This window comes from Vidua chalybeata, chromosome 7, assembly GCF_026979565.1.
Source record: "Vidua chalybeata isolate OUT-0048 chromosome 7, bVidCha1 merged haplotype, whole genome shotgun sequence".
NCBI lineage: Eukaryota > Metazoa > Chordata > Aves > Passeriformes > Viduidae > Vidua > Vidua chalybeata.
This window is the reverse complement of record NC_071536.1, coordinates 12,738,394-12,751,212: the sequence shown is the minus strand read 5'-3', so window position 1 is coordinate 12,751,212 and position 12,819 is coordinate 12,738,394. Positions and strand designations below refer to the sequence as shown.

Genomic DNA, 12,819 nt, shown 5'->3' with positions numbered 1-12,819 from the left:
AGCAAAGTTCTCAAGAAACCCTTCCCTCCTTATCACATTATTACTCACTGCAGAAAAATTCCAGTGTGATGCTCCAGGAGTACAGCTTAGCCTTTTATATGAGACAATTTGCTTGATTTGTCATTGCATACAGAGATACAAAACACACATGCACCCTCCCACGATTTTCATCTGAATATGTCCAAAAGCACTGAACTAACAACCACACACATCTAGAGAACACTTGATATTTAAGCATATGCCAGCAGTGCTTTATAAATACATTAGTCACCTTCTTCCATAATCACCAGACAGAATTTGCATTATGCAACTCTGTCATGCAGACATCTTGAAGCAAATCAATTTGTTTTAAGGCTTAAAAGACAGCATATAAAAGAAATAAAATTACTACTTGTAGTCTACAGTGGTATGCTTTGGGCAGAAAAAACCATCAGAGATGTAAAACAAAATTTGGCATTAATCACATGGTGAAAGACAAAAAGACAGAGAACCCAGCACTCCAGAGATCTACCTCCTATCCCAAAGAAAGCTTCAAGATACTCAGCTGCCCACTACAAACCTCCAAACAGACAGATAATATTGGACAGTGAATTGCCACATCCACTGGATAATGCTTGTCATGCACACAACACACCCTTTAAAGCAGCGACCAATCCCAAACATTCACAAGCAGCAGGACAAAATTACAATTAAATTGGCCCCTACCTAACAAGAGTTTACATACATAAGACTACACACATAACATACCCAACTGAACAGAAGAAAACTTAATTCCTGTAGTTTGGGGTGAAGGAGGGGGAAGGGTGGTCACGATTTTCCCCTTCACTATTTTATTTTAAAGACAGGCTGCATTATATTAGCACATGACTCCTACCAGCTGTATCTTCACCACACCACGCAAGTAAATTCCTCAAGATGGACCTTCTTGGCTGTGGTATTTCAACTGTTTACAGCTTTTGTAAGGAGACTGTAACAGGCTAGAGAGCAACTTCAAAAGAACTGTACAACTCTTAAAGCACAGATTTATTCTGCTTTGCAAAGGTATAAAGGACACAAAGGCAAAGTAAATCCACATCTCCTTGGCTTTTGAAGCTGAATAAAGCATCCTGCTGATACAAACAACATTGAGAAGTTAAGCAGCTCATATGCTCAATATATTAATACTTTAATCTAAAGCAGATTTATTTTTCCATTCAATTTTCAAGTGATGACACTCCAGACCAAGTTCCAAATGAAGTTACATCATGTTTGCTAAATATTTTTGAGCTTTGGATTTCAGAACAATTATAAGATGTTTCAGTTAAAATGTCTGAAGTATCTTAGCAGCAAATGGGGAAAAAAAAAAAACAACTCAGAAAACTAGATTTCATCATCACTCAACCATTTCCTCTAAGTTCAAAGATGTAAAGAAGAGACAGCACTTTTGCAAAAGCAGCACATTTAGTTCTTTGAGATAAACTGAGTTTGTTCCAGGCATACTGATAACATGTACTCTGAGCATGCTGGAACCCAACAACAGAACACAAGGACAGCTTTTTGGGGACAGACCAATGACCCCAGCAGCCCAACATCCTGTATCTAACAATAGTTAATAACAAAGCTCAGGGAGAAAAATCCAGCAGTAAGGTAAATACACAGTGATATTTATCCAGCTTCCTTTCATAAGCAGCCTATAAATACCTGAAGTTTTATATTTGTGTTTAAAATAATCCCTGTGATACAATTTTGCCCCATGATTTTGTCTAATCACTGTTGTAAGCCAGGCAAACCACTGGCACACACACCACTTGGAAAATCAACTTCATGGTTTAACCATCAGGCTTCATTAACCTAAGTGCTTGTGTGCAACAACACACAAGATTATTTTTTTTTTCCTTAAAGAAATATGCTTCTACAGAGGTGTACAAGTACCTACACAGTTAATAAATCTTATAGTCATATAAATATTGCTGACCAATTCCCCTAACAGGAGAGTTAAATCCTATATATTCAGGTATACACAAATACATATGTATACGGATACTGTGTCGTGAACGTGTAAATAACATGTAAGTATCTCTTCATAAACATTAAGTGAACACCACAAAAATTCCCGCTGCAACACCAGTGTATCACACATTTAACAGTCGGCTGAAGGAGAAATGTGGAAGCTCAATGTGAGCATACAGTGGGAACAAGAGCTGCATCCTCAAAGCACACAGGCAGTTCTCTATGCCTCAGCTTTAGCCTTAACTTCACTCCTACCACTTTATAGGCTGCTTCCCGAGTCCAGCATTCCAGGGCCATTTCCAACACATGGGTTAGTGTATTTTAATGCCACAGGTCTATTTCCTTCACCCTGCTCCCATTTGGGAAGCACTTTTCTCAAATACAGGGAAATCTAGGGCCATTGTTGTCCCAGGTTCACCTCTACAAAGACAGCAAGCAGCCACAGAAACTGCTACCACAGGCAAACATGATAACCATCATGAGCACTGTATGCAGGGTGTTGGTTATACTTAACAGAAAATACATACAGTTGAATGCTTCACCATCAATCTCCTTTGGGTTTTCTGCAAGATGTTGCAGAGGTTTTATAAGAAGACTTTGGATATCTTACAGCAATCAAAACACACTGTCTGATAAACCTCCCTCTGAGGGCATTCTCTACAACCATTCACAGTGGCACAAATTCACAAAGGCATGAATTACAGTAAAACATATGAGGGAGGAAATTAGGGCATACTCCCCAGTAAAGGAGTTACAACTAGCTTTGTCAGCTTGTACCAGGTTTGAGATTTAGCATTATCTCTATCACGGAAGCAGAGGCAGATGCTGTTAAGAATACAGAGAAGATCTGGGGACTCACACTTAAAAGGTTTCTCAAGTCATTTTTTTGTAGACAACGCCAATAACTGGAAAATGCAGCTGTGTCAATTTCGCTGACAAACAACGTTAGGTCTGTGAAGTATGTTTAAGAAATAGATGAGATTGCAGAGTCTCACGAAACAGCAAACACTCAACACCCGCCCGCTCCAACAAGCGGAGTCACCAAAACCGAGTCACCACTCAGGGAAACCCCAGCTGTTCCCCCGAGGGCACGAAGGACTGTCAAAAAGGTAGTGGAAAAAAATTTACCAACAGCGCAATTTATCAACAGCACGTCCTCACACCAGCAGCTTTCTCCCAAAACACCAAACTCACTTACAGCTTCTTTCTTAAGTCCACCGCGCGTTGGGTTTATTACTTCTAGCAGGCAGTTTATTGAGGGTGTGTCGCTTGACATGCAGAGAAACACAACCCGAGTGACTCCAGGCAGAGACCAGCACTCCAGCGACCCCGGCCGCCACTCGGGGCACTGCCCCGCCCGGGCACAGCCCGGCAGCGCGGGCGGCCGCGCTCAGGAGCGGCCACAGGAGCCGCTCCCGCACCTGCGAGGGACCCCGGAACGCGCCCCGCGCCCCAGCCCTGAAGAGCGCGGAGGGTGCCTCAGCCCCCGCACGTCGCACCCCTCGGCACCACAGCCCCGCGGCGGGGGCGGCGGAAAACACCGGCCGGGGCCCCGTCGCGGCGGCCCGGGGGGAGATGCCGGAGCCGCGTTACTCCACCTGGGCTGGGCTCCCGCAGCCCCGCCGCCATGCGCGCCTCCGCTCCGCGCACGCGCGCCCGCCCTCAGCGCGGAGCGGGGCGGGGGCGCGCGGGGGGCGCCGGGAAGGCGGCGGCGCGCGGCCTCTCGGGAGCGCGGCGGGCGCGCGGCACGCGGGCGGTGCGCGGTCCCGCGGGGGGCTCGGCCGGGGCGCGCCGCGACACGTGGTCGGGGCCGGTATCGGCGACGGCAGCGGCGATGGCGCAGCTCACGGCGCGGTTCCGCACCGAGAACCGCAGGTGAGCGGCCTCCCCTCCCGGGCCGGGGGTGGGTTCGGGAGCGGGTGACGCAGAGGCGGTAACGGAGCGCTGTGCCCGCAGGTTCGCCGTGGAGGATGTGCCCTTCTCGGTGCCCGCGACCTCCGAGACCACCGACCTCAGCCAGCTCATCAACAAGCTGCTGGCGGCAGCGCACGGTAGGTCCCGCGGCGGGGGCGGCCCCTCGGAGCCCGGCGTCCCCCGTGTCCCCGGGCCGGGCCCGGCCCCGCGCGGGCTGTCACAGCCGGGGTCTCGGCGGGGACGGCGACAGCCCGAGCCGGTCCTGCCCCGCTGCTTTGGCCTGGCTGCCTACGGTGAGGCGCCCCTGGAACTTGATCTGAAACGCTGCGGGTACCGGCGCTGCTGGGCATTCCCAGGAGAAATGGACCAGAGGCTGGAATACTGTGTGTGCCCGGCGCCACAGGCCAGGCTGCCACAGCAGATGGGAATGGAAATGTTGCCCAAAACCTGGCACAAGAACTAATGAAACCAGAGGTTTCGGTTTTATAACAGCCTTTAAGAAAACCTCAGCTATTCTGTCGGTGCTGAAATGGGCCGACTGACTCGAAAGCTGATCTGGGGAAAGACACTTGTCAGATGTTGTTGGAAAATCCCAAATTCTATAAGAAACTGGGTCAGTGGTATTATACTCTTGCTTTTGCAAGTTGCTGTCCACCCATGACATTGCAAACAATCTTGAACAGAAAACTGGTGCACAGTGGAGTGCTTCTGCCAAAACGCAGGGCCTTTGTCATTTATGCCATTACAAAGGGAGAAATATGAACCAAAAGTTCTTAGGATTTTCCTATTGCTGCCACAAATACAGGGGTCTAGCTGGTGGTAACAAGTGGCAAGATACCTACAGAACAATCAGGAAGCACCGCTGGGGTTTGATTACACAGAGCTACAGAGAAAGTACAATAAGAGGCAAATAACTCTCTGAACCCCAACAGCAAATTTTCTTTCCTCTTAACTTAAATAATCCTGTGGAAGTGATAGACTGCCCACTTAAAACTGGGAGAAGACACTAATTGGTTGGGGTTTTTGTTCTTGTTGTCATTTATTTTGGGGTTTATGGGGGTTGTTTATGTTTGGGTCTTTTTTAAACTCTTCCTGGCTCCATTTTTCTGAACCAGTCACAAAATTATGGCATTCTTGATGGTATCAAATAAATAGTGACTCCTGAACATTGATTTTTCCCAATTTGTTTCAGCGGATCACAAGTATGTGGAATTTGACTTCCTTATCAATGGCCAGTTCTTGCGATTGCCACTGGTCACACACATGGAAATGGAAAATATTTCCACAGTAAGTCATACTCAGTGTCTCCCCTTCTTGGACAGTAGAACAGACTTAGCCAGTGTACTTCAATCTGCTTTAGATATTACACTGTCGGCTAGGTAGATTTCCTTGCTCAGTTTCATTTCTTTTCTTACTTTACCAGGAGAATTCCCTATATTTTTAAATCCATTATGAACTGCAGTGATTAGAGACTGCAGACAGAGCAGTGCAAGGATTGTTATCCAGTCTCTTGTCTGTGTACAGTTCAGAGGAGAAATTCTTCTCTTACTCAGTTCATCATTAATACATTTTTGTCTCTTATGGTGGGGGATAATGGGAATGTTTAATATTCCCTCTAGAAAATGTTGCAGTGTTTTAGACACCAGTTTTGTATTAGTAAATATAGAAGGAGAAGAAGAAGAACGTAAGGAGACTGAAATCACTTTTTTTTTGCTACCAGCTTGCTATTAATAGTAATTTGATAAAAATATGGAAAGAAATGTAATTCACACTTTTTTTCTAAATACTTCTGTTGTACTGATGTGGTGAAGGACTTGGATACCAAGACCTTTGCTGAATAAACTTGTATATTTGTGCCACACTACAGTTAAATTTTACTGTTAGTGATTAAATAAACCAAAACCACACAACATCACTAAATAAATATTTTGTCTGTGAGCTCAGGAAGAAGTGGTGGAAATAGAGTATGTGGAGAAATACATGGCCCCTCAGCCAGAAGAATGCATCTTCCATGATGACTGGATCAGTTCTGTTCAAGCCACTGAAGAATGGTACTACACTAAGCCAGTCATAAGTTTTGTCTTGCTTATTCATGTTCCCCCATGGTATCAAATAGAGCAGTATTTTTTTCTTTAATAATCCCTTGGGTGGGTTTTTCCCCCCTCTTTTCTTTATTTTTTTTTAACCTGTCAAAGTCAGTCAGCTACTTGGTTTTGTAAGCAGTTCACTGGTTACACTGTCATGACAGTGATAGATAGAAAACAGCTAGAGACACTGAACTTGAGATGCTGCTTATACAAATGAACAAAACAAATGCTGTTTAGTATCCTTTTTCTTAAAGGAAAACAAGTTTTCCTCATTACTCTTTTTTGCTTAAACTCTTGACTTCCAACGTGACGCCCATTAGCAACAAATAGAATAGCATACCTTTCTGCAGAGATTTTCCTGAAAAAAAGCCAAAGAGGCATAATTGCCTTTTTCTACTGTATTTTCACATTCATTTCCCAATCAGCTAGGTAAAGTTCATATATTAACTAGAGATTTGAAAATGCTTTGAGAACCTCTGGCAACATACTAAAACTAACGAATTAATTTTTGAATTATGTAAGTTATAAAAGGGATCTTAAGTCCCACCAGCCAGAACACGCAGTACTCTCACTCCTTGTCTTTCCAGCCTGTACACTTGGCCTCCCAGTTACAAGGCTTTAATGAAGCTTTGCTCTGTAGCAAAAAATTATTTTTTTCCTCTTTCAAGCTGTTTCTTTTAAACCAGTTACTGTGCTAATGGTTTTCCAAGTTTCTGGTTGGGCTTAATTTCATAAAAACATTTGTTGGTCTTAAAGACAAAGATGTTTCCAATGCTGTACCCTGTAGGATATTAACTGGCTGCTACGATCAGACTGCTCGGATCTGGTCTGTGGAAGGAAAATCCATCATGACAATAGCTGGGCACACAGAAGTAGTGAAGGATGTGGCGTGGGTGAAGCAAGGTCAGTATATATAGCAGGGGAATAGTAGCAGTTTGATCTACTGGGGGAGAAATGTTAGCATTCCTTAACTATGAATATTAAATTATCTAAATGTAATTATTTCAATCTCTGCCAGTGGTGTAAGAAATTAAATCATGGTGTGCATAAAATAGTCCTTTGACAATAATGAATATAGTTACTTTAAGATGATTGTTGTCTATCCACCTTGCAGTCTCCATTAGCAAGTACTGGTGTATATGTAGTTATATTACTTGTACTTGCAGAGTAACATGATGTAAACTGAAATACGTATGAGCTTCTGTCTATCTGCTGTTTCTTCTAGGATTAGAATAATTATTTATAAAGACATTGGAAAGCTGAGTTGGGTGTGAGTGTAACTTTTTTCTTCCTCAGATAGTTTATCGTGCCTGTTACTCAGTGCTTCCATGGACCAAACTGTCCTGCTCTGGGAGTGGAACGTGGAGAAAAACAAAGTGAAAGCCCTTCACTGCTGCAGGGGACACGCTGGCAGTGTCGAGTCTGTGGCTGTTGATTGTACAAGAACTAAAGTAAGTGACTTCTGGAAAGAAACCTTTGTGTTTTTGGGATTTAGCAGTCTGTACCTCAAAAATCCTGGTTTTGCCCTTGCCATGGGTATTAATCATCGTGATTTTATGCAACAGTGATAATTTTCCAGTCTTGTTATAAGTGGTGGTTATTGAGAATTAGGAGTGTCACATCAATGCTAAACCACAGAATCACAAAATCATTTCGTTTAGAAGTTAAAATTTAAAGTATATTTTACTTTAAATGAATTAGAATTGTATGCTATAATGAACTATTTTCAAATTTGACCTAAATTTTTTTGATGACTTTGGTGGGAAAAAATTTCCAGAGTTCTTGGAAAAAGCAGGTGGTAAAGAGGTTATTTCCCTTCACCCAAAAATTCAGCAGTTATGAGCACTCCCAGCAAAAGTAGAGTTATTGCTCCCAGCTTGACTCAATATCAGACAGTTTAAAGTCAAACTTTTTGGTGCTGAAGGAAATAGGTATTTTGTAGATATTTTTCCTACAAAGGAAGTAAAAAATAATTCGATGCATTTTGAGGGGGATTTTAGGAGCCCAGCACTGTTACTTCTGTGCTATAACCCGTTTTTCAAGCAGGTCTCTCTTCCAAGGTCTATATGGATCAACATTTAACAAAATGTTTCTGTTCATGCAGTTCTGCAGTGGATCCTGGGATAAGATGTTAAAGATCTGGTCTGCAGGTAAGATGTTTGTAAGGTTATACATCACTGTGCTGAGTTACTGGTTTGGTTAATTACACAATTTCAGATCTTGTTATCACCTGCATGATGGCGCCATAAATATGGGGATTTCCTTATTTACTTACATGGAGATGGAATTCAAAAATCTGTAGCTCAAGTCTGCTTGTCTTCTGTCCCAGTACCTACAGATGAAGAGGACGAAATGGAAGAAGCAGCTAACAGACCACGGAAAAAGCAGAAAACTGAACAGCTTGGACTAACAAGGGTAAGATGAGGTCTGGGTTTGTCCAGGATTTTTCTTTATAAGTGTAGCCACAACAAATAATTTCTCTTTGCTAAAGGTGACTTTAAAACTTCTGCTGGTATGTCTCAGGATAATCAGACTCTTTTATTTGTTGAAATAATAGATTTTTTTGATAACTTACTCAAATCTGTCCCCATTAAATTCTAGACTCCCCTGGCAACCCTCTCTGGCCACACAGAAGCCATCTCCTCTGTGTTGTGGTCAGATGCTGAAGAAATTTGCAGTGCATCATGGGACCACACCATTAAACTCTGGGATGCTGAGACTGGAGATCTCAAATCTACTTTGGTGAGATCATCATACTCTGGCTGTAGGTCCAGCTGAAGTCCAGTTCAGAGAAAAAGAAAAAGCTGTGCAAAATAGTAGCTCCTGTCTTAAGAGTTATTATTTTCTTTACTGACAGACAGGAAACAAAGTGTTTAATTCTGTCTCCTACTCACCCCTGTGTCGACGTCTTGCATCAGGGAGCACTGACAGACATATCAGACTATGGGATCCTCGCAGCAAAGGTGAGCTTAAACATGCATGGTCTCAAAGATTTTCTTCAAAATCAGAACTTTGTCCTGTCAAGAGACGTCTCACAAACTTTTCTGGTCCCTCTGCTTGAAACCAGCCATTTGGGGGCTTTTATTAAATACAAAGCTTACATCTATTTTCTGTATTCTGGTGCAAGACTTGTTTTAATGTCTTACTTAATCATTTAGAAGTTATTATCTTTTTTTTAAACTTACTAATGAACGTTCAATTGTGCAGTTGCAGAATGGAGTTTTTATTGTAAGGTTCAGATTGAGGCTGGTCTGATAATCATTCAAGTGAAACAGTAGTCACTTAGGCATGGTACCATATTTCATAAACAGATGGAATTACAGATATTATGACTGATCCTATCAGATTTATTTTCATAGACACATTTCATAGAATGGTCTGGGTTGGAAGGGACCTTAAAGATGATCCTACTCTGGGCAGGGACTCCTTCCATCACAGCAGATTGCTCAGAGCCCCACCCAGCCTGGCCTTGAACACATCTCTTTTTGTAGCCTCTGTTCAGCTACTGGAAGGCCACAAATAGTAAATAACATTTACTTGTTTAGCTTCTGTAAATCTAATCCAAAGTTGACTAGCATATTCCATGTTGTTAATAAAAGCAATTTTTTTTGTTTGCTTTAAAAAAAAAATCTTTGAAAAGGAAGTTTAGTGACAAGAAAATATATTTTGAGTGGTTTGAGGTTGGTTTCTTTTTTGTTTGGTTGGGATTGTTTCTTTGGGTTTTTGTCTTTCCCAAAACTTGTGTGGCTTACATTTTTGTTCATTTTATTTAGAGTTCATTTAACACTTAACTTGAACTGCAATTGCACTGGATTTTGTAAGCATCTTCAAAGTGCTGGTTTCAGCATCTGCTAATGTCTGTGCTTTTTCCTCTTTCTATTCAGATGGCTCTTTGGTTCTCCTGTCTCTGACTTCTCACACAGGCTGGGTGACATCTGTGAAGTGGTCACCTACCCATGAGCATCAGCTGATCTCTGGTTCTCTGGACAACATTGTGAAGCTTTGGGACACAAGGAGGTAAAATAAACCTGTGTTTGTTGCTGTTCAAAGGCGTGTAAGCTTACAGGGTGAGCCACTCCTCACAAAACACAAAAGCAGTCAGAGACATTCAGTGGAAACACCTGTGGTATTTGTGAAAACCCTCTAGGTTTTGGAAGTCAACCATATAATAAAAGGGAGAAAAATACTGGTAGTTTACCACAGGGGGGCTGGAAAACATAAGTTGGTGAGCAGCATCTACACATGGAAGAAGGAAGTTATAATAAATAATAAATTCTTCCTAACAGCTGATTGAATTTCAGTCTCAAAGTTGTTTGCAAGCAGATGAAAAATACTGCTGCTTTCCTCTTTGGGGATGTAGGAGAGGATAATACTGATGTGATTGGCTCTGGGGAAAGCAGAGGAAGCATCACAGATGGTCAATGTCTGTACTCTCTCAACGTGTTTATAACTGCTTGATCACATCTGTTTGATAGCATTGGGATAGCATTTCTCCCTGGGAACAGTTATTGTCTGTGATGGCTCACAGAACTTCAAACCTGTTTTTCACTAGCTGCAAAGCTCCTCTGTATGACTTGGCTGCTCATGAAGACAAGGTTTTGTGTGTGGACTGGACAGAAGCAGGGGTAAGAATCTGAAGAGCAAGTTACTTGATTTATATGCATGGTGTTTAAGAAGAGAGCTGAAAGCAGTCATGGGCTGTTAGCTCCTTATGCTTAAAGCTAGAAGAGGACAGGCAGTTGTAGTTGTGCTGTGTTTGATGTGTGGGTGGCGATGTCCCAGGCACTGCAGCATGAACCTACACTCTGCAAAGGGGAAGGGTGGGAGCAGTACATCTGTGGCTTTAACTGAGCATTATAGTGATACTCCAAACAAGGAGAGACAAGAACAGCCCTGCACCTTACCCACAAAACACATGTTCCAAGGTAGCCTTCTGCCATTGGGATTAAAGCATGAAGTAAAGCTGGGGCGTGGCAGTCAGTGCATGTAGAAGGGGAAACTGTATAATCCTCTATAGCAAGCTGTTCTGCTACTGCAGTGGTACACATGTATTTAAAATTACCAAAAAAACCCATTCTGTGAATGTTCAAGATTCTCAGTGTGGCTCCTATTCACCGTAAAAGTCAGGAAAAGCTTTAGCAGCTTTCCTACACAAGTTTCACTTCTAATTTTAAGAGGAGAGTAAGAGACAAAGTTGCTTCTGCACTTTGATTCTGGGTTTTAGTCACGCATTAACAGTTCATTATTCACTACTGCTTTTTATAAAGGAAAGAAAAATTGAGTCCTTAACTTCTTTGTACTTATTTTGCTTAGTTCTGTTTTTAATCATCGTTTCCTTCTCTCATCAGTTGTTACTGAGTGGAGGAGCAGACAACAAACTGTATTGCTACAGATACCCAGCTACAGCCTCTGATGTTGGGGCATGAAGGTCAACAGCCAGAAGATTTTTTTTAAAAACAAAGATTTTTGCAGCAGTTGCTTTCTATTAGCATCTCTACACAATCAACTTCCGAAGAAAGGACGAGTTTGTTGCTCAGAGAGCTGTTCCTGGTTTTGTATTGGTAACCTATATCCATATTTGTCACAGAAAAATAGCAAAGCCCAAATGAGATTCATGTGAAACAAAGCAAAGGTCCTCCCTTTTTGATGGCTTTGAATTAACATCTTTTAAATTAGTATTTGTATAGCCTTTTTAATAAGAAGTAAACTGTTTGCTGATACTTACAGAAAAACTATTCACTGACTAAATTATTTTTTGAGTTTACCTGCTTTATGTTGGGGAAAAAAATAAAGCTTTTATCAACAGTTCATTGGTTTAGTGAATCATTTCAGATAAAAAAAGACATTTCAGCTCTCCTCTCGGTCTGGCTGTTGGCAGTTCTTATGATCTGGTTCTTAAGTAAGAACCCAGGCTTCTTTCTAGGATGAATACTTGGTATGTGTGCAGTATAAATAGCATGATATACAGGAACTTGACAGATTTACTGGCAGATGAAATATTCCATATTTTAGTAGCTCATAAATTAGGGTTGTAGATTATAGGAATGCCAGCCTTGCACCACAGTACTTGTTGTGCTGTAGTACCACTAATGTGGTGTCTTGGACCTAAAGATGTGTAGAAACAATGGTGAATCACACAGAGAAGGCAGAAGTAGAAGGAATTTGTTCTTACAAAGAACAGATACAAAAAGTTGCAATAGCTTTTAGGTTGATAGAGGATAAGCACTATTCAAACATGCTCAATTTCTCTGCTGGTTGTTTTGCTTTGAGTTCAGCATTCAAATGAAAAAGCTTTGCTGCAGCTTGTTAGATTACATACATGTGATGTTCAGCCAGCACAGTTAAACTGTGTGGAGACCACACTTGAATATCCTCACCCATGTCTTGGCTTTCAATCAGTGTAACAGCTGTACAGCACTAACAAGTCAAATGCTTAAATTAATAATTTTTCTTTGAAGAGTGGGAACTCTGACCTCCAGGTTTATAATATAGACATACATATATATCATTATATATAGACTATATATACTACATATATAGTTCTGAGTAAGGAGTGTTAAGAAATATCAAAGAGCAAAACTGGTGAAAATGGCAAAGGACAGGGGAAGGATCTCTGATACCTTTGCTTGGCAAGTGAAGTACTGCATCTAACAACTTCCATGCCTATGTCTAAAGACTTACGAAAGCAAGGTAAGTAAGCTTAATAAGGTTTTCTTGCCTTGCCAGAAAGATTTACAAAACACTTCTAAAAAAAGATCATGTTACCTGAAGTGTCAGCTATCTTAGACTAATATTATTTAGACTCAAGCGAACCCAGTGGCATTAGTTG

The 12,819-nt window shown here is 41.8% G+C and overlaps 2 protein-coding genes across 2 annotated transcripts in view; one reads left to right on the top strand and one right to left on the bottom strand.

Moving 5' to 3' along the window:
• The window catches only part of CARF (calcium responsive transcription factor), a 31,968-nt gene extending 28,350 nt beyond the window's left edge, over window positions 1-3,618 (bottom strand). The window contains exon 1 of the mRNA XM_053947676.1: window positions 3,588-3,618. Coding sequence (XP_053803651.1) covers window positions 3,588-3,618 — 31 coding nt within the window. The remainder of the gene's footprint in view (window positions 1-3,587) is intronic.
• Window positions 3,619-3,741: 123 nt separating this feature from the next.
• On the top strand, window positions 3,742-11,798 carry WDR12 (WD repeat domain 12). The gene is made up of 13 exons (XM_053948131.1): window positions 3,742-3,864; window positions 3,946-4,040; window positions 5,096-5,190; window positions 5,848-5,954; window positions 6,778-6,893; window positions 7,287-7,441; window positions 8,095-8,140; window positions 8,320-8,405; window positions 8,592-8,732; window positions 8,848-8,953; window positions 9,875-10,007; window positions 10,543-10,615; window positions 11,339-11,798. The coding sequence occupies exons 1-13, from the start codon at window positions 3,824-3,826 to the stop codon at window positions 11,414-11,416; spliced, it is 1,272 nt and encodes a 423-aa protein (XP_053804106.1). The 5' UTR covers window positions 3,742-3,823; the 3' UTR covers window positions 11,417-11,798.
• The last annotated feature ends 1,021 nt before the right edge of the window (window positions 11,799-12,819 follow it).

What these genes read in the sequence shown, in the direction of transcription:
- WDR12 (XM_053948131.1), top strand. Translation starts at nt 3,824, where the DNA reads ATGGCGCAGCTCACGGCGCGGTTCCGCACCGAGAACCGCAG. An exon ending in GTTAAAGATCTGGTCTGCAG is followed by an intron (nt 8,141 to 8,319) that starts GTAAGATGTTTG and finishes CTTCTGTCCCAG; the next exon opens with TACCTACAGATGAAGAGGAC. An exon ending in ATGGGATCCTCGCAGCAAAG is followed by an intron (nt 8,954 to 9,874) that starts GTGAGCTTAAAC and finishes CTTTCTATTCAG; the next exon opens with ATGGCTCTTTGGTTCTCCTG.